The sequence below is a fragment of the Marmota flaviventris genome, chromosome 10, assembly GCF_047511675.1.
Source record: "Marmota flaviventris isolate mMarFla1 chromosome 10, mMarFla1.hap1, whole genome shotgun sequence".
NCBI classification, from domain to species: domain Eukaryota; kingdom Metazoa; phylum Chordata; class Mammalia; order Rodentia; family Sciuridae; genus Marmota; species Marmota flaviventris.
In genome coordinates, this window is record NC_092507.1 from 3,714,461 (window position 1) to 3,739,483 (window position 25,023).

The 25,023-nt window shown below is 52.2% G+C and overlaps 2 protein-coding genes across 2 annotated transcripts; one reads left to right on the forward strand and one right to left on the reverse strand.

Moving 5' to 3' along the window:
- Window positions 1-2,463: 2,463 nt before the first annotated feature.
- On the forward strand, window positions 2,464-14,379 carry Rnf207 (ring finger protein 207). The gene is made up of 17 exons (XM_027947512.2): window positions 2,464-2,654; window positions 3,261-3,393; window positions 4,571-4,715; window positions 4,807-4,888; window positions 4,964-5,039; window positions 5,121-5,246; window positions 5,634-5,680; window positions 5,923-5,995; window positions 6,083-6,151; window positions 6,675-6,743; window positions 6,830-6,918; window positions 7,845-8,031; window positions 8,126-8,311; window positions 8,534-8,585; window positions 8,893-9,010; window positions 13,201-13,281; window positions 14,086-14,379. Exons 1-17 carry the CDS (start codon window positions 2,464-2,466, stop codon window positions 14,255-14,257), a joined length of 1,896 nt encoding a protein of 631 aa, XP_027803313.1. The 3' UTR covers window positions 14,258-14,379.
- Window positions 14,380-15,230: 851 nt separating this feature from the next.
- Icmt (isoprenylcysteine carboxyl methyltransferase) lies at window positions 15,231-23,794 on the reverse strand. The gene is made up of 5 exons (XM_027947513.3): window positions 23,532-23,794; window positions 22,708-22,796; window positions 21,570-21,739; window positions 20,100-20,317; window positions 15,231-18,487 (listed from the first exon to the last, which is right to left on the reverse strand). Exons 1-5 carry the CDS (start codon window positions 23,724-23,726, stop codon window positions 18,305-18,307), a joined length of 855 nt encoding a protein of 284 aa, XP_027803314.1. The 5' UTR covers window positions 23,727-23,794; the 3' UTR covers window positions 15,231-18,304.
- Between the last annotated feature and the right edge of the window lie 1,229 nt (window positions 23,795-25,023).

Here is a 25,023-nt window from a genome sequence, read left to right on the forward strand (position 1 = left end):
AGCTCTACCCCCTGCCACCTACCCTCTGTCACACATCCTTATTATTTTCTTCAGGGTATTTAACACAGTCTGTCAGTATTGGGGAGAGAGAGAGAGAGAGAATGTGTGTGTGTGTGTACTTGTATTGGTGTGTTTGGCTAACCATGGCTGGTATGTTCCCTTCTATGTCCTGCTGCCTGCTACAAATCTGGTCCATGATAGATATTCAATAAATACTAGACGAATAGATGAAAACATAAATGGATGGACTAAATAAAGAAACCTGAGTTTCAAGAACACCATTTCCACCAGGTGCTGTGACATACACCTGTGATCCCAGCAACTCAAGAGGCTGAGGCAGGAGGATTGCATGTTCAAGGCCCACCTCTACAATTCAGTGAGTCTCTGTATCAAAATAAAAAATAAGCCAGGAGTGGTAGCGCACACCTGTGATCCCAGCAACTCAGGAGGCTAAGGCAGGAGGATCACAAGTGCAAAGCCAGCCTCAGCAACTTAGCAAGCCCCTGTCTCAAAATAAAAAATAAAGGGCTGGGGTTGTAGCTCAGTGGCAGAGTATTTGCCTAGCAGGTGTGGGGACTGGGTTAGATCCTTAGCACCACATAAAAATAAAAAAGTAAAGGCATGCTGTCCATCTACAACTACACAAAAATAAAATAAAATAAAAAGAAGAGCAGGGATGTAGCTCAGTGGTTAAGCACCCCTGGGTTCAATCTCCAGTAAACCCACCCCGCTACCCCGCCACCCCCACCCTGCCAAAGAAAAACAACACCACTTCCTACTGGGAAACTGGTGTGTCATTTATTTACAAAGCACATACCTAGTTTGTATATCAGCTCCACCACCTACTAGAGTTAACATTTTCTACTCTTTAAAGTTATCAGGATTAAATCAGTTAATACAACTGAAAATACCTTGGCCAGCAAACATTAGCCATTGTTACTACTGTTATGACTGCAAGCATAAATCCAGCCAGGGTTAGGGAAGGCCCTTAAAAGAACAGGTGATTTCAACCTAGCATTTACTTTCACCTGCTGGCAAACGCATCCTTCAAAACCCAGCTGGAATATTATCTCATATTTTTTCCCTCTAACTATTTATTAAACTTTTATTGAGCACCTTCTGTGGTCAGGCTGGTTGCAAAGGTGCAGAAACAGGGGCGGCTTTCAGGGATAACACAAGATAACTGAGAATGAGGAAAGGAGGTAATGGGGTGAACAAGCATCGGCCATGCCATCAGAGCAGAGGGCGCTCTACTGAAAAGACAGGAAGTTCCCTTCCCAACCTCCCACCCAAATAAACCCAGCCTTCTTCTGGGAACTTGGCTGACAATGGGGATAGGGCCTTAATCATTCGGAAGCTCGGTGGGAGCCAGCCTTTTTTTTTGGGGGGGGGGGGTACTAGGGATTAAATCCAAGGGAGCTTTACCACTGAGCTACAAACCCAACCCTTTTTGTTTTGAGACTAGTTCTTCCTAAATTACTGAGGGTCTAAATTGCTGAGGCTGGCCTGGAATTTAGGATCCTCCTGCCTCAGCCTCCCCAGTCTCTGGGATTACAGACGTGCCTCACCACGCAGAGCTAACGGGACCAGCCCCTCTTTTGTGCAGCTCTAAAAGGTCGCTAACTTGACCAAGGTGGGGCTGGGATTCCAAAGCCTCTTGCTCCGCCTCCCAAGCGCTGGAATGCCTGTGGAGAAATGTTTGCTGCTCTCTGGCGCCCCCATTTGGCGATCAAGGAAATGGACCTGCAAAAACCCACTCTACTGGCACCTAGGCAGGGGGCCCCTGCACCCCTGAAGACCCCGCCAAGGTGTCCTCTCGCTGGCTCTGCGCCGCACTCCTGCCGCACTGAGTTCTGTCATTTCAGGCCGGGTCTAGTAGAACCACAGACCCTGGCCGGTCACAGTCCTTTCCAGCCTATGCGTCCTCCCCTCTCCTCCAGGCGGAGTGGCCCCGGGGCAGAGCTGCGGACCCGTCCGCGAGGTTTAGGCTCCTGCTGTGCCGGAGGCAGCACCACCCTGGTAGAGGTGGGCCGGAGCACTGCGCCGAAGGGGCGTCGCCAGCAGGTCACCAGAAGGACAACGAGTGTGGAATTCCAGGGGTGGGAGTGAGGGAAGAGGGAGAAGTGAAGAGAGGCGACAGGGGAGAGTGCGTAGGAAGCAAAACCCAGTCCGGCTGCCTGTCCTTCCAGGGTCAGCGACTCCTAGGGAGGGCCACAGCTCCGAGCAGCGCTCAAAGCGCTGGGCAGCAGGGGGTGAGGCTGCCGGCTGCCGGCGCGTAGCTGGACTCCTTGCCAGCCCTCCCTGTTGGTTCTCCCCGCGCTGGGCACTCAAGACCATCCCCGGGCCCTAGCAGCTCCCCGTTCCAAAACCACCGGACGTCTGGTAGGGTCTGCGGTAGGAGGATGGAGGGACCCGCCCCGCAACCGTGAGGGCCGCAGCTGCGGACTTGCGCTGTCCTTGCAGATGTCGGGAGCTATCTTCACGCCCCTAGAGGGCCTAGGCGCCCTGGACACCGCGAGCGGCCACCCGCTCGTGTGCCCTCTGTGCCACGCGCAGTACGAGCGCCCGTGCCTGCTGGAATGCTTCCACGACTTCTGTGCCGGCTGTCTTCGTGGTCGGGCTGTGGACGGCCGCCTGGCCTGCCCGCTGTGTCAGTGAGTGCCCCAAATCGTCCGCGAAGGGAAAGGTTGGCTCTTTCTGGAGGGGAAACCCAGGTGAAGGAGGGCAAGGGTAGAAGTGGCTGGGAGAGGTTGCACCCTGCCCTGGCCGCTTTTGGGCCAGAATTGCAGACTCCCCCTCCCCGCATTTTAGAAATCAGAATAATTGAGGCAGGGAAAGAATCATTTCTGAGCCCAGAGTTTCCACAGAAAGTCAGGAAGCAAGGTCAGGGCGGGAGGAGGGGTCAGGACACTTCCAGTAACTGTCTTTATGGTCCCACAAGTCTTAGGTCAACATAACCCTTAAGTTGGCTCAAGTTACTGGGCTGTGCCCTAAATTTGCCCAGTGCCTTCAGAGGGTCCTCATGGCCTGAAGTGGCTTTTTGTGGTGGTGGGGACCCCATGGTATTTGCAGGATGGCCCAAGGGTGGGGGCTGGGTTAGGGTAAGAGCTACCTGCTGTATTTACAGCAGACCTCAGGCTGAAGTACACCCCACCCCACCTCCTGCTGCTGCTGTTTTTAGCTCCAGCCTGGAACGTGAGGGGGGAGGAGGGAGAGCATCCTGGAAGGGGTGCTGGGTCTTGGCTGCAGCCTCTCCACAGACACCAGACCGTGGTGAAGGGTCCCAATTGGCTCCCACCGGTGGACCGGCTGCTGCAGTTCCTCGTGGACAGCTCCAGGGATGGCGTGGAGGCTGTGCATTGTGCCAACTGTGACCTGGAGTGCAGCAAGCAGGCAGGGGCCACAGGGGTGGGGGGTGGGGGAGCAGTGGGTGCCAGGGTGCTTGGTCCTTGAAACAAACACCCAGCACATTCTCAGAGGACAGACCACCAGTAGGTGCTCCGACACCCCCCCACACACCTTGGACCTGGAATAGGGTCCATTTACAATAGGGAGACTGAGTTCACAACAAGGGAGCTGAATGAATAGCCCATAGTGGCAAAGGTTGAGGTCATTCAGTTTGAGGAGAGCTTACAGGTCCCCAACTCAATGGAGTTGTGAACTGGCACAGAAGGGTGGTCCAGTTCACAGGCCTGTGGTACCCTGAGGACCCTCTGCTACCTAAGCTCTTGCAGGAAGCTAAAGCCACAGGGGAAGTGAGGACAGTAAGTAGTTTGGAAGGGATAGTTGGCAAGGGACGTGTCTGCCCCTACCCCAACCCCCAGAGCTGGAGGCCAGGCTGAAAAGGGTCCTGAGAGTCTGGCCTGTGGAGGCTGGACAGCCCTGAAGGGGAGCAAGCTCAGCCTTCTAGGAGTGAAATCCCAGGGCATGCTGGGCAAGTGCTGTGATCTGTGTGACCCAGAAGTGTAGGTGATGGGAGGGAGGTGAGGGAATGGGGACAGGCAGAGCCTGGGCGGATATGGCCTTGAATGCCAAGGTAGGAGTGGGGATTTGTTCTGTCATAGCCGTCCCTGAGTCCACTGCCAGGACTGCAACCCGAACCCTGGACACAGCCCTGGGGTGGGGGTGGGGTCCCTGCCCTTCCCTCCCCCACTAACTGTAACTCCAGAAGGCCAAGGTGTGTTCTACCACTTCGCCACTATTGAGGGAGTCAAGGGGGGCTTGTAAGGTCAAAGTCCGCCCCCCATCTTCCTTGTAAAATATTTTACAATGCAGTTTCTGCCCTCCCCCACCCACCCTGCCACGGAACTACCTCTGGAAGCCAATTCTACCTGCTCCTTCTTGCACCTACCTGCTTACTTAGCCTCTCAGCCTCAGTGTCATCCTCTGGGACCTGGGTGTATTAGGTAGACTGCTGTGTGGGAATCACAGAAAAGGGCTACATTTAGCCACGCACCTGCCCCAGGCTGGGACCGATGCTAGCGGTGTCTCTCTGCGGCTGTGGTTCCCTCGCTGGCCACAGTCCGCAGTCGGCTGGAGCGCTCCGTCTGAACCAGCGCTGGCCCCCCAGGACGCCGAGACCACGTACTTCTGCAACACTTGCGAGCAACCCCTGTGTGCGCGCTGCCGCGACGAGACGCACCGGGCACGCATGTTCGCGCGCCACGACATTGTGGCCCTAGGCCAGCGCAGCCGCGACGTGATCCAGAAGTGCAGTAAGCGAGGCACGGCCTGGGGACCCCGGGCAGGGGTGGGGTGGGAGGCGGGCACCGCCCAGAGCGCTCAGCCTCTGCCCCGCCCCCGCAGCGCTGCACGCGGAGCCCTACATCATGTTCTCCACCGACAAGAAGTCGCTGTTGTGCATCCGCTGTTTCCGGGATATGCAGGGGTGGGTAGCGGGGCGGGAGGGCTTCCCTCCTGGGCCGGGGAGGCCAGAGCAGGGGTGATTCGCTGCCTCCCGCAGGGAGAGTCGAGCCCACTGCGTGGACCTGGAGTCGGCTTACGTGCAGGGCTGCGAGCGGCTGGAGCAGGCCGTGCTGGTGAGCGGGGCTCAGTGGCCCACGCGAGGGGGGAGCGTGCGAACGTGGGGGTGTTAAGAGGCTGAGGCCCCCTCTCCCCAGGCCGTGAAGGCCCTGCAGACAGCCACCCGGGAGGCCATTGCGCTGCTGCAGGTCATGGTGGAGGAGGTGCGGCGCAGCGCAGCTGAGGAAGATGCCGCCATCCACACCCTCTTTGGCAGCATGCAGGTGAGGGATGGAGGAGGCCCGGGCAGCCACCGCCGTATAGCCCCATCAGCCCCAAGCAGTTGCCCACAACACGGAGAGGCCCTGGATTCGCTTGCAGAGTTGTCATCGAAGCAGGGCAGCAGGGCTTGAACTTCTTTTCTAGGAGCTAATCACAGTTGCCTGGAAAGTTCCAGAGGGACACCAGGATTTGCCCTAGGCTGGTGGTAGTGGTGGGGGGTGGTCTAGGAAGATTGCACCCAGGAGGTGACATTTAAGGTGAGGGTACTCGGGCTCTCAGCCAGTGGGTGGAGAGATAACCAGTCTTCACTATCCAGGCCACAGGGCAGTGTGTTGGGAGGGGGTGGATCAGCCAGGTATGCCAGGTGAGTGGTGGGCTGTCTCCCCCAGGACAAACTGGCAGAGAGGAAAGCACTGCTGCTACAGGCTGTGCAGAGGTGAGTGGAGGCAGTCCCGTCCCCTGGCCTCCATATACCCAGCTCCAAGCCTGGGCCTTTGCAGGCTTTACCCTAACTGGGGAGCAAAACATCCAGGTGTCCACCAGCAAAGGAGAGTGGGTGCTCAGGACACTGGGAAGGACCTACAGAGCTGGAGGGGTGATGACACTGCAGGTTCTGGGACCCTTGAGGTGGGGTGGTCAGCTGTCCTGTCGGAGACTAGGCAGTGTGCCCTTCCCCAGCCAATACGATGAGAAAGACAAGGCCTTCAAGGAGCAGCTCTCCCACTTGGCTGCTCTGCTGCCCACTCTACAGGTAAGGGAAGGGCTGCGGGGTCAGGCGCTGGGGCATAGAGGGCCCCTCCTCCCTTGGCCAGCCACCAGGCGTCTTCCCCTTTGGCAGGTTCACCTGGTCATCTGCTCTTCCTTCCTCAGCTTGGCCAACAAGGCTGAGTTCCTGGACCTGGGCTATGTGAGTCTCCCCAGTTCCCCAGTCTCCCCTTCCCCACCAGAGCCAGTCCTGCCACCTGCAGGCTGGGCTTGCCTCTCCCTCCTCCACTCTGTCATCCACCAACCCTTTAGGGGCCAGGCGAGTCTCTTTTAACAGGACAGTGATGCTGGACACGTGGTGCACACCTGTAATCCCAACAACTCAGGAGGCTGAGGCAGGAGGACTGTAAATTCCAGGCCATCCTATGCAGTTCAATGAAACCCTCTAAGAAGAAGAAGACTAGACTGGAGGTGTAGCTCCCTGGTGGAGTACCCTGAGTTCAATCTCCAGCATCCCCAATAAATATCTGCTGGAGCCCTGCTACCTTCTTTCCTATGGATTTGGTGGAAGAGTTGTCTGGGCCAGTCCCAGAATAGGGTTGGGGTCTCATAGGACATCAGGCAATATGCTAAAGATAGTCCCTACCTCCACCTCCCCTCTTCCTGCCGGCTGAGGGCCCTGCCACACCGGCTCAGCCTGAGCCCCCTCCCGGCTCCCGCCATAGGAGCTGATGGAGAGGCTGCAGAGCATAGTCACAGGGCCGCATCGCCTAAGACCAGCGCAGAGCAGCAAGGTGGGTACGTGGCCCTACTGGGCCTGGGCGGGAGTGGGTATCCCTCGGGGAAGGGGAGGTCACCTCGTGACGGTTCCGCCACCCAGATCGCCAGCGACCACCATGCAGAATTCGCACGCTGCCTGGAGCCACTGCTGCTGCTGGGGCCACGCCAGGCTGCGTCTGCCGCCAATACGTGAGCATGACCTAGGGAGCTGGTGCCTGGTCTCCAGCACCAGCGCCCAGGGACTAGATTGTCAGTGAAAGGCTTTGCACCCTCCTTGCCTCCTCAGTCCTCTCAGTTAGGTCAGCTCTCCTCTGGGTATCTGGGTGCCATGGACCCTCCACGCAGGAGGGCTATTAGAATAGATGGGGACGAGGTGGGACTTCCCCTCCGCCTCCTGTTGGCAGCCTCCCCCCCCCCCCCAGGCTGGAGCTGCTGGGGCTGGGCTGGATATTGCATGGGGATGGGGGGGGGTGGGGCTTGGAGCCAAGGAAGAGTCGGAGATCACGGAGGAGATAAGATAAGAACTGGTGTGTGTGGCCTAAAAGCCCCAGAGAGCTGGGGAACCTGGTGTGGGCTCAGACTTTCTCTGCCCAGCATGGCAGTGAGCACACTGGTACCCCATGCCCCTGGGAATGCAGTGGGACTTGCCCTCCTCCCACACTGAAACCGCATGGGGGAGGACCTTTAAAACCTACCAGCAGGGGCTGGGGGTGTGGCTCAGGGGTGGCCTGTTCACCTAGCATGGGAGAGGCCCTGGGTTCAATTTTCAACTCCACATATAAAATAAGTAAACAAAAATAAAGGTATTGTGCCAACTACAACTAAAATATAAATATAAAATATAAATTTAGCAAGGTACTGTCTCAAAATAAAACATAAAAAGGGCTGGGGATGTGGCTCAGTGATAAGCACCCCTGGTCCAATTCCCTGGTACCAGGGGGAAAAAAATCATAGATGTCAGTGTCACTGGGTATGGCTTTGCAGAATGTCTTTCCAGAGCTGAGTGGTTCTGCCCTGCGTGGGGTTGACAGGGTAGTGGAGCACTGGCACCCTGGAGGCAGGGGAAGGGAAGACCAGTACTGCCTGTCTTGCATCCACACTGGCTCTTCCCCCAGGCTGGCAGGGGGTGCAGGACCCAAGGTGCTGATGGGGCCCAGATGCCCCTCCCCAGTGAGAAAGACGCCAGGGTCACCAGTCCAGAAGCCCACGCTGCACCGGTCCATCAGCACCAAGGTGCTCCTGGCTGAGGGCGAGGACACTCCCTTCACAGAGCACTGCCGCCACTATGAGGACTCCTACCGGGTGAGGGGGCTGGGGCCCTGCAGGGCCCTGCTTGTAGTTACCCCTCCAGAGGGGCTCCTGCAGTGACCCGAGCCCTCCTGGCCTCTGCATGCAGGGGCTGCAGGCCGAGGTGCAGAACCTGAAGGACCAGGTGCAGGAATTGCACCGCGACCTCACGAGGCACCACTCCCTCATCAAGGCCGAGATTATGGGGGACATCCTGAGCAGGTCCCTGCGGCTGGACGCAAGGATCGCCTCTGAGTACAGCTCTGCGGAGGGCATGAGAGCCATCTTCCAAGAGGTAGCTCTCCCTAGGAACAGGGCTACCCAAGATGGGGCAGGGGGGCGGGGTGAAAGAGAGCCTGGCCTGCTGCTCCCCCAGACTCCCACGTAGCAGGTTCTGGAACCTGGAGTCTTTGCCACAGGAATGGCATGGGCCCTGCTGGGGAAACTGTATGGCTCTGAATGGCTGAAGTAGAAATGCCACCAATGCCACATCTAGCATCTCACTTCTCTCTTTCAGATTTGGGAGGAATCCTACCAGCGAGTAGCCAATGAGCAGGAGGTTTATGAAGGTCCGGGAGGCTGGCCACTAGTGAAGCCCTGTGCTGCAGCTGACCCACATGCTAGCGGGGAGCTAGTCAGACACTAACCAGACTTACATAAATGCTTCTCCCCTTGGGGCTTGGCTTGGCCTCACACCTGCTAATAGGCCCACGTGTGCATGTAAGGTCAGGAGGCGGTGAATAGGATGTCCCACCAAATGCCCCACCCATTCATTAGAGATGACCATTCAAACAGTTGGGGTCTTTAGATGGTGCTGGGCTTGAGTTTTAGAGTCTAATGCCAGCAAGACCAACACTCTGGCCTTGGGCTCCACAGCCCAGCTCCATGACCTTCTCCAGCTGAAGCAGGAGAATGCCTACTTGACCACCATCACCAAGCAGATCACACCCTACGTCCGCTCCATCGCCAAGGTGAAGGAACGGCTGGAGCCCAGGTAAGGCCAGAGCGTGTTACCAGGGCACTTCAACATGTATGTGGATAAGGTGACATATGTCAGAAAGGCCCCTTTCAGGAAAGTCAGCAGACAGGTAATCAGGGTTCTAGACAAACAAACCAGGTGTTAGATAGCTGCAAAAATGTGGTCATAGTAAGTGGTCTGCTCAGCAGGCACAGGATGGCTCCCGGCAGCCCTCAGAAGTAGGTGGAGGGGCTGGGGATGTGGCTCAAGCGGTAGCGCGCCCGCCTGGCATGCGTGCAGCCCAGGTTCGATCCTCAGCACCACATACAAACAAAGATGTTGTGTCCACTGAAAAATAAATATTAAAATTCTCTCTCTCTCTCTTAAAAAAAAAAAAAAGATAGTATCTTAAATTACATTCACCATTAATTAAAAAAAAAAATAGAAGTAGGTGGAAGGGCTGGCATTGTGGCTCAGTGGTAGAGCGCTCACCTAGCGTGCATGAGGCACTGGGTTCAATCCTCAGCACCACATAAAAATAAAATAAAGATATCGTGTCCACCTAAAATTAAAAAAAAAAAAAAAAGTTGTAGTAGGTGGAAGCAGAAGGAACAGTCAGGTGCAATGGCACATACCTGTGATCCCAGTGACTTGGGAGGCTGAGGCAGGAGGATTGCATGTTTGAGGCTATACCCAGCAAAATTAGGCCCTCAGCAATGTAGTGAGACCCTACTTAAAAAATATAGGCAGACACAACATCTTGAGAGTGTCATATCCAAGCAGCAGACATGAAGGAGGGAACAGGAACTTCATCAGCATATGTCAAGACAAGCCAGGTCTGGAGCAGGCCCCTCTCAGCACTGTAGGCAGGCATCAAAATGTGTGCCAGGGGGCTGGGGTGGTGGCTCAGTGATAGAGCGCTTACCTAGCATGTGTGAGGCACTGCATTTAAATAAATAAAAATTAAGTTCCATTGACAACTAAAAAAAAAAAAAAAAAATCCTGTGCCAGGATTGATAACACATGCCTGTAATCCCAGTGATTTGGGAGGCAGAGGCAGTAGGATTGCAAATGTGAACCAGCCTGGGCAATTTAGTAAGACCCTGTCTTAAAGTAAAAACTTAAAGGGCTGGGGATGCAGCTCAGTGATAGAGTTCCCTGGATTTAATCCCCAGGACTGGGATTGAGGAGTGGCACAGAGATCTTCCATGTGCCCGTCAGTCTCTCCTTCACGCAGCCCCAGGTGCACAGCTGCACAGCTGGGGCCTGGACTCTCTGCACCACCCTCCTGGATTCCATCTGCCCTGCCCTTGTCTCATGTGCCCATTTCCTTGGTCATGTTTGGTGGAGCCCTTCCCCCAGCAGCTTCTGGAGAATGGAGGTTCAGGAAGTACATTTTGGACAGCACAGGTCTTAAAATGTCTCTTTTCCACCTCACACTTGACTGATGGTTTCACTGAGTCTTGAATTCTAGATTGGAAATTCTAGACTGGGAAGGATTCTCCTTTGAAAGCATTGCTTGATTATCTTTTAGTTTCAAAGGATGTTTTTGAAAAGTCTGAAGGCATTGATTCCTAATCCTTGTAGGGTGACCTACTTATTCTCTGTGGAAGCTTGTAGAATCTTCTCTTGTTCTTGTGGCCTAAATTTCACATTGCCAAGAGTCTATTTCCATCCATTGGGTTAGATGTTGGTATATTTGGTGTATGTACTTGGTGTCCTTGGGTACTCATTCTGGAAATTCATGTCCTGTTTTGACTTTTTTCTTTCTTTCTTCCTTCCTTCCTTGTGGTACTGGGGATTGAATCCAGGGGCACTCTATCACTGAGCTACATCCCCAGCCTTTTCATTTTTTGAGATAGGGTATCACTAAATTGCTGAGGCTGGCCTCAAACTTGAGATCCTCCCACCTCAGCCTCCCGAGTCATTGAGATTACAGGTGTGCACCACTGCACCCTGCCATATTTCATTTTTAATTAGTTGATTTCTCCTCTTTTTCTCTTTTTGGAATTCCTGTTGTTGGATGTCAGCCCTTCTTTTTACATTCTCTGTCTTATACTTTCAGTGGGATTTCCCTTCTGTCAAGCTGATTGTTTCTAGCTTGGTTTTAATTCTAAGAGGATTTTTTCCTACTCTAATTCTTTCTCCATTGTATTCCTTTTTTTTTTTTTTTTTCTTCTGGAGACACTCTCTTACTCCTCTGAAACCAATAGGTAGTTGTGGTTTTTTTTCTTTTGGAAGTTTTATCCCTAATGACTTCTCCACGTTACTTTTTTTTGTTTCGTCCCTATCTCCCACGGTCAAGGCTCTCCTCGGATGTCGGATGTCAGGTGATCCTTGATTGTCCACTCGGTTCAGGAGTGAGTGGGGCTGGAGGCACAGCGACAGATGGAAGCTCTGGGCACACTGTAGCTGGTGCTTCACTGGAAGGGGTCTGCAGGGTGGCTCAGGGGACGTGGGGTGTGTTCTTGTGTTTTCGGAACGCCCAATGTCAGGTTCTTTTCCAGTTGCCTTCCTGGAGGGCCTCTCTGTGGAGTTTTGTATACATTCCATTTAGTCCTGGCTTTCTCTTTACTTCTCAGCTGTGGCTTGTGCCCTCTAAGAATTAACTTTCAGACTTCTGCACAGTGAGAAAGAGCTCAACTGTCACCAGCACATCCTATTTGGGTCCCACCCTTGCTGTCGAGAGGTCCTGAGACTACCAGTTCCCTGCCTCCTGAGGGTTCTAGTGGTGGGCCCTCAGTGCACAGCTGGTCCTGGGTCTGATCGCCGGCTTCTGCCATGTTGGTGTCCTCTCCTGATTGAACCCGGGTCTCGAGTAAGCTGAGCACATGCTGTAGTGCTGAGCTACACCGCCAGTCCAGCATCCCGGGCTGTAAAGCCCCATCGCCATGCAGATGACATGCCACCCCCACAACCCCTCCCCAGCACAGTGCTCTCCTGCTCCACGCTCACCTCCAACTGCCTCCTCCCTGGAGTCTCGGCCTGGATGTCTAAGAGGCACCTCAGCTCAAAAGAGTGGCCAGCAGAACTCTTGGTGTCCTCCCCACACACACCATGCCTGTCTCCTTATCTCCGTCAACAGTATCGCACACACTCAAGGGATGGTGGGAACTCAAACAAGGCAGCTAGGAGATTTCCCGACTCCTTCTCACTTGCTCCATTTCCAACCAGTCTCCAGGTTTTATGGACTAAACTTTCCAGTGCAGTCTTCCCACTTTGGTCTCTTCTGACCAAATACAAACCCCCACAGCCAGGCATCCCTTCAGCATGCCATTCAGCCAGTGATCTTTTGGGTTTTTGTCTTGTTTTTTGGTGGTGGTGGGGTACTCAGAATTAAATCCAGGCACACTTTGCCACTGAACCACATCCCCAGCCCTATTTTGTATTTTATTTATAGAGACAGGGTCTGAGTTGCTTAGCACCTTGCTGTTGCTGAGGTGGGATTTGAACTCGAGATTCTCCCCACTTGCCTCAGCCTCCTAAGCCACTGGGATTACAGGAATGTGCCACTGCACTAAGCTCTTTTTTTAAGAAATTTTTTTTTTAATTTTATGATAGGGTCTTGTTAAATTGTCGAAGCTGGTCTCAAACTTGCAATCCTCCTGTCTCAGCCTCCCAAGTAGCTGGGATTATAGGTGTACACAACTGTGCCCAGCCAATGATCTTTTGAGTCTGTTATTCCTACCACCACAAGGCCTGATAGCTCTCCCAGGGGCCCTTTCCTGTCCACCTCTGACCATGTTGGCCTCTCACAACACTATGGTCACAATGGCCTTTCAGTTCCCCCAAAGCTAGACTAGCTCCCACTTCTTGGCCCCTGCTGAAAGGTTCTTACTTAGGTTGTCCTGAGGTTCTCCTCACTCAGGTCTCAGATGGAATGTCAGCAGAGGCCTCCCAAACCACCCTGATTAGAGCAGGAATTGCTCATTGTCACTACACTGCCTGGCCACACTCTGCTTCTGTCCCACCCTGAGGTACCTCCCTAAACAGCAAGTACCTTCACAAGAGCCAGGCCTGACTTCCCCTGTCTTCTGCTGTCACCTGTGACTTACAGGGCCCTGGAAAACCACTGGGCCTTGGTAACTATTCCAGGGCTACAAGAGGGAAGCTCAGGTGGGCCCTGGAGCGTTGGCTTAAGCTTGGTTTGGGTGCCAAAGGCCTCGAGCCACGCAGTGGGCTGCCTCTGTCGCCTCCCAGTCTTGGTGCCTGTGTCTCTCACCCAGGTTTCAGCTGCCTGTGGATGAACAGTCAGAGACTCTACAAAGCACGTATGACGGCAGCAGGAGTAGCGAGACCCTGGCCAGGTAATGCAAGTCTTCCCAACCCAACAATGGCAAGTAATTTGATGTCAGAGGCAAATGCAAGGAAAGTGAATGGGCCTCATCGCCCCATGGGCCCATGGGCCCAGCTTGCCACCCATCAGCTCTGTGGCCTCAGCCAGATTATGGTTTGTAAAATAAGTCAGGGAGGCTTTTAACTTGGATGGGTGCTTAAACAAGTGACTTCCTAGATGATACATGGGACTTGGATAGGACGTAACACAATGATAAATGGCCTAGGGGGCTGCCTGCATTCCCTTACACCACCAAGGGCTGCAAGCTTTACAAGCAACTCAAATTCCCTCAACTGAGGAATGGCTGAGGAGGATTGGGTGGTGTCACTATCCTCGGAGCCAGTGTTTGCTTAAATGCTTGCGAGGCAGAGACAGAGTGCAGTAAGATAGGTCACAGGCTGGTTTTAGTCACAGGACAGGGGAAGTCTAGCAATTAGCTGAAGTGTCTAGAATTCTAGTGTGCTTGGGGACAATGCAGAGTCGAGTCTCACCCTCCCCTGCAAGGCTTCAGGGGACCCTGGATCCAGAGTTCACTGCCCGAAGCTGCTGAAACCACCTGAATATGCTCATGTTTGGGCAGCTAACCACCTTGTCCTGGGGAATGGCTTTCACTCTGAGAATCCTTGATAAGTCGCAGGCACTTCTGGGTGTGAAGACGCAGTCACCTACTGGGGACTTCCAAAAAAGTTTTCCATTGTGAACTCTTTGGACAGACTGGACACCAGTGAAGTAAGGGGAGCAGAGTAGATGAGCTTATGTTAAATTGTTCCTTTAGGAATGATCCAGGAAGTGCCGTGGAGAAGGGAGAGAAGACCTCAGAGTCCAAAGGAAACGGCAGGGCTCTGAGTGGCGTCTCAGAAGATCCTCCACTGAAGAACCGAGACCATCTCAGATCCAAGCAGAAAAATGGGGATGACCTCCCCACATGCAGAGAGCAGCCAACTTAGCAAACAGGCCCCATACAACTAGTTGGGCTCTCACAACGAACACACCGAGACTGGATACTTAAGGTTGTTCTCATTATGGTCACTTCTTTCAAAGGTGACACTTGATTAAAAAGTAAAGCCAGGCTGCTGCACTCCTCCGTGTTCCCAGGGCACAAGCTCACATGGGGATGATTTCCCACTCGTGGGGGGACATGTCCAACCAGCAAACATGCTGACTGCAGCGCACCTTGCTCAGCACTGCTTATGGTGCTGGGGCTGAGCCCTGTACTCTGATGCCATCAGGTCCTGCTGCCCGGTGTTTTAGATAACAAGACTCTACCATGGCACAGCACCCACTCTGCTGCCAAGGAATCCAGTTTCTCCTGCTACACAGCCCACTGTAGACCTGGTGCAACCAGAAAGTTCCACCCAGTAATCTGAGCAGTGACTCACAACAAGGCAAGGGCAGAGGTTGTGAAGCCGGGACGGCCTCTGGCCAGCCCTGTGGAGATCTCCACTTTACACCTGGGGCTTTCCCCAGCCACCTTCACTGTCCTTTGTGCCCCTCATGGCAAGGAAAGCCCAGTGCAGCAGGCTGTCTCCCAGCAGTCTCTCCCAGCCAGCTTCCATTAAGCACCCTTCTTAACGAGTGCTTAACAAAACCATCTGTGAGACCTAACATTTAAGTTTGATGCCCAGATAGTCAAATTTTAGGCAAACATCCAAGTCGATTCCGTGGTCTCAACTGGAGGCCTGCACATCCATACAGAAATACTGAAGTCCACATCCAAAAGTAGCACAAACCTGCATGACAGCCTAAGGCAAGAGGAACCCATCCTTAGGAACTGGGCAGAGGCAGGAACTCGAGCAGGCCAAGGAGGCACAGCCGGCCTGACCTGATGCCGGCAGCTCCGGACCTCCCTTAACCAGGTCATCAGAGGTGTGTGATCACCTCCTGCTTCCACATCCCACACAATCACACTGTCATCTGTAGTGAAATCAAGTATAGTTTTATTTATTTAAGAATTGGAAAGAATAATCAGTATCTGTGAAAGAAAATCCAATTGAAAATATTTAAATAAACATTTCTGCATGTAAAAAGAGTAGAATAATTACTCTGTAAGTCCCTCTCCTTGTGACGGGATGGGCTGCCTCCCTCAGGCTGGTGGGATCTTCCAGGCCCAGGACAAGCAGCCACAGAGCAAGCGCTTCCCACCACTCAGAGAGGCTGAGGTCTCTAGCCCTGCTGAGCCACTAGGAAAGCAAACTAGGGTGGGTGCAACTACCTAAGGCAGTGAGAAAGTGCAGAGGGAACAGGGGCTCACTGTGCCTGTCGCAGGATGTGACCAAGGAGCTCTGGCTGAGACCTCACCAAGTGTGACACGGACACAGCTCAGTGGTCTAAGAACGTTTTCCTGTCATACCAATCCCCAGTTGGTAAGTAAGTGAGCCATCAATAAAGCATATTTTCTAGGCTTAAGAAGCAGCTCGTGCCAAGGAGGGACACCAGGGACACGCCTCAGGGGCTCACCTTCTACCTCTTCACCAACTTCGACTCTCCTCTGCTCAGCAGCAGCCTGCAGATCTCATTTTATGCTGTTTCAAAGAAGCTTTCTTTCTGTGCAGTACCCATTCTTCATTTAAGAATATCCACTTTCAAACTTGCAAAGAAATCTGACAGTTTCTCAATGTGAGGAAACTGGTAACATGGCCTTTACAGCAAGTACCTGAAAAGCCTTTGCTCATTGACCTGATTCTCTGCCACAGGCCTGTCACTGCTACATTTGTAAATTAAAAATAATCTCCAGATCACAGCAGCAGGCAAGGTCAACCCACAGTTCACCTTTCATCCCTAAGCAATGGCCGTCTCCTGCCTGGGATTACAGTGAGGGTAGGAGTGCTCTCACTACCCACGCCACAGGGGTAGAAAACAGAACCTAAAGTCAGCCTCCAGTGGTGTGAGGCAGCATCACTGTGGAACCTCAAGACCTAGGATCATTTGCTCCCGGGCCTGGCAAGGAGGCAGGCTTCCTGCCCTCCAGCAGATGGATGCTGACATCAAATGCCAACACCCAGCCTTGCCACCTGTACACCAGGGGCCATCATTAGCTGCTCTCCATCCATCAGAAATAACCTCGCGGCCCCTAAGGGGAATGGAGGCTGGGTCCAGTCTTGCTTAAATGCAGTGAGAAAGAACTTTCCCTTGAAAAGCCGGGGATGGCTGCCAAAAACCCAACCACACCCTTGTCAGTCTGTAGTCCTGGTAAGTGTGGTCTGCAAAAGCTGACAGCCTGACTCAGGGTCCCAGAATTGAGTGCATGCATACTGTGCCCTGACAGACATGGTTCCCACCACAGGAACTCAGTGCTGCTGCAGCCATGGACTTGCCAGACGCCCTGCCTCACGCCCTGCCGTGAGGGCCGCGGTTCTCAGACCAGCAAGCATCATGCTGGTAATCGACAAACCCATAAGCCTCTTTGGTATACCTAACAACAAAAAAATTAAGCCATGAGATCTAGAAATAAGTAACATTTCTGAGCTGGGAAAATGCTCTTTTGAACACACACTTTAGGTTATGTGCACAGCTAACCAAGTCCATCTCCACATAGCTCACACTGTATAATTTCATTATATCATCCCTCTAAGTATTAAAAATGTTCAACATTGTTCTTCTAAGTCCTCACAACACCCCTGTGAGGTAGGTGGTATTGACCCCATTCTGCAGATGGGGAAGTCTGAGCATGGGTTCAGTGGCTCCTCAAAAGCCATGCGGCATAGTGGTGACTGAGCAGCGCTCTGGGCACACACCAATGCCACCTTCACATTCGTGCTTCTTTAGCGCCACTACAAACTGCCAGGAAGGATTTCACAAGGAGACCAAGTTCCTGTCCAGTCCAGGACTAGACAAAGGTCTCACCTCTTAAGGCTTTGAGGCTTGACTCAGAGAGCCAACTGCTCTCCCCAGACTTGCAAAACAAAAACGCTGACTGAACCTCACTTGTGAGGATCTGCTTTACAGAGGATTTTTGAGTTGCTTTGCCTGAATTTGCAGTTGTAGGTGCTGCTAAAACCTTTTAGAAAAGATTGCCTGACGCAGCACAGGGAAGAATGTAATTTTGAGAGGAAAAAAAAAAAAGTTTCACAGATTTACATTGAAACATAAAAATACAAGTTATTAAAATGAGAATAAAACCACAAATAAAACAGCAATATTTCTCAGTGTTTCACGATGCCTTGCACAGAGCAGGCATTCAGTAAGCACTTCTTGGAGAAGGGAAAAATAAACACATCTTTGACTTGCCTGTCACGATAGCAAGAGAGCAGGAACCAAAATTCCAGGAAAGCCCAAGGGCCCACAGTCCCTTGGCCTGGGATGCCCATGGTCACACAATGCTACACAGCCAAATCAGAGAGGGCTGTGCCTACTTGCTGCCAGATCAAAGCTGGAACTAGAAATACCAAGTAAGCTCCTTTGAATTTATGCTGCTATTTATAAAAAATAGCTGTGTAAATACGATTAAATGTATGAAGAGCCAAAGTGTCATATAAGGAAGTATCATTAGAATTATATAGATGTTCATGCATAAGGACAGAATAAAGAGGTTAAAGCTGTGCTGTTGTTTGTGTTAAATTAAAGGTTTTCAACACATTTTTTAATGCTGATAAGCAGCGACACCCACCACTGTTTCTGCGGCAGAAGCTCTGCAGCAGCAGCATCTGCCTCTCCTGGGGAGACCTGGGACAACGCAAATACACTCTGGCCTCAGGGCACTGGACTGTGGCCTGGATTCTCACCAGGGCACTTGAGAAGGGGCACGGATGAATATTGCTGTAGTTTGTTTCTTGTTCATCTATGTCCTGCCTTGATTCAGCAAAAGAACAGATTGCTCCAGGGGGTCCTTTGGTCCTAAGGCCTTCTGACCATTTGGTCTTGGGGTGACATCCAGAAGAGTAATTAGTGACATACAAAATGATTAAGAAAATTCATTCCTCAGGGGCCAACTGAAAGCAGTTTTGTCCTGGGCTACATGGGGCCAGTGGCCCGTGGTCCCTCGAGGCCCCCGCCCATCATAGCTCCACCTTGACTCCCTTTATGAAAGGCAGACCTGTGGGCACCCTCTTTTTATACTCCAGGTACTCCTCTCCAAAGAAGTGAATCAGTGATATTTCTTCTTCCTCTGTCCGGTCACGGAAGAATCGCCACACTGTCAGGGCATAAACGACACCGCAGATGGGGTTACACAGCATCACCTGGCAGAGGAAACACCGATGTGACCAGGGTTAGAGAGGTTCTACACCCCAGACAATACCCTAAGAATTTCTCTGAGGACTGAACCCAGGGCCTGGCAAGTGCTAGGCAAGTGTTGTACCACTGAGCTCTATCCCAAGCCTTATTATTTTTTGGGGGTGTGGGTACCGGGGATTGAACTCAGGGGCACTCAACCACTGAGCCACATTCCCAGCTCAGCCCTATTTTAGAGACAGGGTGTCACTGAGTTGCTTAGCACCTTGCTTTTGCTGAGGCTGGCTCTGAACTCGTGATCCTCCTGCCTTGGCCTCCCAAATCTCAGCTGAGATTACAGGCGTGCACCACTGCACCTGGCCACCATTATTATTTTTTGAGAAAGGGTCTAAACTTCCCAGGTTGGCTTCAAGTTTGTGATCCTCCTGTGTGAGCCTCCTGAGTAGCTGGAATTACAGGAGCCACCTCCTGGCTAGGCTTGTTAAGTAACTCCCCGCTAACAAAACTCTGTTGTTACAGAACAAAGGTAAAGAAATGAACCCTTTTGCAGTAGTGACATTACCTATTACCTATTGAATTGATTTTTATTTAGTTACTACTTATAATAAGCTAGGGAGCACATGTTAAAGGTTCCAGCTTCCAAACTTTCCACTCTCATCCCAGAGACTCTTTAAATAATGTTAGGGTCTCAGGGAGCCAGGGTATCATTAACAGAAATTAAACTACTTTCACATTAGAACTGACACTCATCAGGTGAACATGGTGACACAGGTCTGTCATCCCAACTACTCAGGAGGCCGAGGAAGGAGGATTGCAAGTTTGAGTCCAGCCTGGACAACTTAGCAAAGACTATTTCAAAATAAAATAAAAAGGGCTGAGAATGTAGCTCAGTTGTAGAGTGCCCCGAGTTCAATCCCCACACCACACACAAAATAAACCTGACACTCTTTTTTTTTTTTTTTTTTGAGAGAGAGAGAATTTTTTAATATTTATTTTTTTAGTTCTCGGCGGACACAACATCTTTGTATGTGGTGCTGAGGATCGAACCCGGGCCGCACGCATGCCAGGCGAGCGCGATACCTCTTGAGCCACATCTCCAGCCCCAGATCTAGGTTAGAGAGAGAGGCTATGGTGGTGGTGATGGTGGATCAAGAGTCAGGAAAGGTTTATAATGCTCAAATTTTAGTACATGATTAAGACCCCTAAGGACTATAGTTCTCTTGATTTTTATTTAGTTATTACTTATAATAAGCCAGGGAGCACACAAATACACTAAAGAAAGTGAATTATATGCTTTTGAATGATGAACTTTATAGTATATAAATCATATTTTAATATTTAAAATGTAAAAAAGAAATTAAAGGCGTAGCATGCTGGCCCACACCTGTAATTCCAGCAACTTGGGAGGCCAAGGCAGGAGGACTACAAAGCCAGCCTCAGCAACTTAGCAAGGTCCAGGAAACTTAGTGAGATCCTGTCTCAAAAACACACAAACAAAAATGGGCTAGAGACGTATGTAGTTCAGCCATAAAGTACTCTTGGTTCAATTCCCAGTACCAAAATGAAAAAAAAAAAAAGTAAATTAAAGGAAGTCAGTCTCATATCTGATATCATACCTACCTGAGTCCCAATACTCCAGTAAAACCACCCCACGTAGGAAGGGTGCCGGAACCATGCATACACCCCGCTTGTCACCAGAGTGTGGGTGTCTGACTTTTCATTCTGCACCACGTGGTTGAAGTTGGAGCCAGCTGTGAACATGGCAGCCTTCCTCAGGCACTCTCCAAAGACCACCATCAGCAGCCCCATGGTGCTGAGCCAGGTGATCTGCTTCAGTTCTACAGAGAGGCATGGGTACAAGCAGGGAGTGAGGACAGTGGGCCACTGAGCTGTCTCTTCACTGATTAAATTCACCAATTTCCCCAAGGACAGACCTCTGGAAAACACACCTTGGGCAACTAGCGCTTGTCATCACATTAACAGTAAGTGAGGGGCTGAGGCTGTGGCTTGGTGGTGGAGCACTTGTCTAGCACGTGTGAGGCAATGGGTTCAATCCTCAGCACCACATAAAAAAACAAATAAATAAAATAAAGATATTGTGTCCATCTACAACTACAAAAATGTAAAAAAAAAAAAAGTGAATGAGGGGCTAGGGAAACAGCTCAGTGGCAAAGCACTTGCCTAGCATTTCTGAGGCCCTGGGTTTAATCCCTAGCGCATGAAAAGCAAACAAAATAAAAGGAGAATTATTGGGGTGGGGGGGAAAAGTGAATGAGGCCAGGCATGGCGGCACACATCTATAGTCCAGCTACTTGAGAGGCTGAGGCAGTAGGATCACAAGTTCAAGGCCAGCCTCAACAAAACCATATCTCAATATATAAAAAAAAATTTTTAAAGGGGCTATAAATGTAGCTCAATAATAGCACACCCCTAGGTTCAATCCATAGTACAAAAAATGAATGAATGAAAAAGTGAGTGAGTGATAAGAAAACACGCTCCCCTAAACTACTATTCATTTGTTTCAAGAGCCAACAAACCAACTGTGAGGCAGTTCTCCCCTCCTAGTTAATAAGTTATGGGGGCTCTCACCCCCTGGCCACTTGCTCTTGTCCTCTCTTGGGGACAAGTACAGCTGGGAGAAGCAGAGAAGGGTCCAGTCCGCAGCCTGACTTCGAGAGCCATATACACTTTCCTCCATCAGCTATGGGATTTCAGTTTCCGAGGAGGCTTCAGACGTGGAGGTTTTGCTAACAAATCTCCATGTGAAATTTCTCGATCCACAGAAAATGAACAGATCCAAATCTCACCTGACTGCAAAGTTAGGATTAAATCATCAAGGTGGGGATGTCATTTTAGATGTCGAACTACATTATGCAGGGTTTAAAGCAAAAGGTCAACACAGCCCCAATTTGAAATCCAGAAGCCCATTTCTCAAGCACAGCTTGTCCTTATAAATAGCTTAGTGAGGACAGAGGGCTGCGGAGAATCGCTCAGGGGAGATTAGATCTAAAAGGTGAACCAAGGTCACTGTCTTGGCCCACAGGGAAGCCATCCTTCTCCCCTCCAGCAGGAAAAGTAGGGCACACTAACCTGGCCAAAAGATATTTTCAAGTGTGAATTCTATCCAAGAAGAAAGAGCAGCCACTGTGTACTCCAGACTGTGATTCAGGAGAAAGGAATCCAATGACAGGCTTTTGGGATTATTGACAGCTGTCACTAAGTATTCAGAATAGTGGAATAATGACAGTGAGCACACATACCTATTAAAAAAAAAAAAAAAAAAAAGAGTAAATTGGGGTGAGAGAAACAAGTTAGCATTCAGTAAAAGTATAGATCTGGTTCTGCTACACTGTCCCTAATTCTACCACTGAGCTACATCTGTGTCCCTCTCTCTTTTTTAGTTTCATTTTTTGGGACAGGGTCTGGCTAAATTGCCTAGGGCCTCACTAAGTAGCTGAGGCTGGCCTTGAACTTGTGATCCTTCTGCCTCGGTCTCCCAAGTTACTGGGATTACAGTTTGGCCACTATACCTGGCTGCTCTTTTTGACTATCAAACAAGAAATCCATAGGTGAAGGAGGCATTATGGGCCCTTCTGTTCTTTTAAAATGACAATACTCATTTTAAAATGAAAAAGGGAAATATCAACAAAAAGTAGTGATTTCTGTTGGAAATTAAATTCAACAAAACTAAATTAGTTCCAGCAAAGAAGGATTAGATGGATCAGTATAGTGATAAAAGGAGATAAAGCTTTTTACCTTGAAGCTAGGGTTCATATCCAGGTCAGAGACTAGAAGGCTCAAGGGACTGAGAGTGTAGGGGAGACACAACACTGGCTATAGGATGCATTAGATGTGACCTAACAGACACTGGAGCTGGAAAAGGTTTAGGAAGTCCAGCTGGAGCCCTGCCCCTTCCCTTCACCAAGGACCTACCCCTCAGGAAGGGCCTGTTGCCTTACTCAATGTTGTCCCAGTAGTAGCAAGTGTGGGTGAAGGCAGCTCTGGGGAGGGTGCCGGGTACCTATTTCTGCAACAGAATCAACCAATGGGTGAAGTTTACAAGGTCTGAAACCTGGGGATCTAGGTGGAAGCCAGAAGGCTTCATTTCCACAGAACCCTAAACAGCCTTCTGCCAGTCTGAGACCAGACATGACTGAGGAAAGGCCACTACTGACCCTGGACTCTGTCTACCTTTGCCTCAACACCATCATTCCCAAGTACTTCTTACCAGCCAAAGTGATTCCAGGAAGACTGGCTAAAACTTAGCAGCACACCGCAGCCAAACACAAAGCCAAGGAAACAAGCACGGATGGCTATCTGAAATGGACCCAAAAGAAGCTCAGTCACCGGCTGTCTCAGAGCCCAGACCCAGGCTGCCACTCTTCCTGAGATAAGCAGGCCACCAGTGAGACAGCCCACTCACTCAGAGGTTAAGGGGGTGAAGCAGGGCCACCTGGATTCAAATCCTGCACCTGCCCCCTCTGGCTGTGGCCTTGAGCAACCAATGTGGTCTCTGGACCTCAGTTTTCTCCTTTACACCAAAGGGACGACACTAGGACCGGCCACGTAGGACTACAGTGAGATTATCCACCTAAGAGTAACTGGCACACACATTTTGGCTCTAGTCACTATTACTATCACCGCTACTATTATTCCGGACTCCTGGAAAAGAGCTTAAACCCAGCTGAGAGACCCGCGCGGGTGGCCGGGCGGGGAGGTAGGTCTTGGACGCCCCACTCCGGAAACTCTCTGGGCCCAGCCCCTTCAGGGGCCAGTGCCCCCGACCTGGCAGCAGGAAGACTCCCCACCTCGCATTACATAAAAGGGCCCGTGGGCTCGCTCCCTGCGCACCCGCGTGTATCTGCGGCAGGTGTGAATGGCAGGAGCTGCAGTAGGACACCCACGGCCGGCGAGGAGGGGCCCTCGGGCGACCTGAACGCGCCGCCGAGGAAATCGTCCGTGGGAGGCCGGCCTGGCCCCGGAGGGGGCCCCGGCCCCGCCCAGACCACCGGCCCGCCGGCCCGGCCCGCCCCGGCCCCCGCCCGGCCGCACCTGGTAGCGCGGCGGCCGGTAGAGCAGCAGCAGCAGCGCGTTGAGCCCGGCCACGTAGAGCGCCAGCCCGGTGCGGCCCTGCAGGCCGGCGCGCGTGAGCAGCGGCAGCGCGAGCACCGAGGCGCCCAGCAGGAAGGTGGCGAGGCTGAGGCGCGCCTCGGAGCCCGGCGGAGCCCGCGCCGCGCAGCCCGCCATGGCGCAGGGCGGCGGACGAGCCGGCGGCGGTCGAGCAGGCGGCGGCGCCGACAGTAGCCGGGGAAACCCGCCGGCCGCGCCTGCGCACTTCGCCGCCGACGCCGGCCCGGGAAGGGCACTGCCCGGAGCTGCGCGCCGCCCGCGAGTTCTCGCGAGAACACCTCCCAGAGCGGCCGGTGGCCCGAATTTGGCGGGAGCGCCCCGCCCCGCCGGCCCCGCCCCGCCGACCCCTCAAGGACTCCCTGGCCCCGTCCGAGCGGCTGCGAGCGGGTCGGGAAAGAAGGTGTCTGTCAGAAGGTGGCCCGCCCCCAAAATTCTTGAAATTAGAAGGCCGGCCCCGCGTGGTCGGTCCCTAGACCTACCTCCGCGCGCGGCGATCGGCGCGGGTCCCTCGGCGGCGCGCCGCTCGGGCAGGTCTGGCGAAGCGCCCGGCGGCCCCCGCGGGGCCCGCCCCCTCCGCCCTCCGGTGGCGGGAGTGCACTGGGTGGGCTGCAGCGTCTGGAAAGCACCATGCAAAACTTGACCGTGTGATCCTGACTCACCGGGGGGAGCCGCGCGCGCGGAGCCTGGGAAAGGATGGAATGGAGGCTAACGTTATGTAACTGCAAACACCTTGAGGTGCCCCCGCTCTGGGCCGTTTCTCTTGCCCTTATAGGTTTTTGTAGTTTCCACCCCGTCAGCGATGACCATATGTTACTGTTGAAATAAGAAATTATCCTTCTCGTTTTATTGTTTTTGATTGACACATCATACTTGCCCATATTTGAGGTTCGATGCAGTTTTTGTTCCTATCTACCTTGGGTAGGGATCAACTCAAGGTGATTAGCATATCCCTCCCTAAACTTTTATCAATTCCATTCCTCTCTTCTATTTTAAGGTTTGTGGTGTGTTATGGTTCAGTACCTTCACCCTGCTGTGCCCCAGAACACAAGAATTACTCCCATCCCACAATAGCAATACCCACTGGTCGACCTCTCTTGTCCCTGGCCTTCGTGTATGTGTGTGTGTGTGGTGGGGATGAAGCCAGGGTCTCAGGTGTGCTAAGCAAGCACTCTACCACTGAGTCCCTTTGATTTTCACAAGGTCTCCCTGAGTTGCCCAGCTAGCCTTAAATTTTTCATCCTCCTGCTTCAACCTCCAAGGTAGCTGGGATTATAGAAAGGCACCATTTTGGCCTGGCTTGCACTTCATTTTTAAAAGACTAAATGCTTTTGTCCCTGGGGAGCTCAGAGAGTGGCAATGAAGGGAAAAGGCAAGCAAGTAAATGGTTAGGATAAACAGTGCAGAGGTGGACATG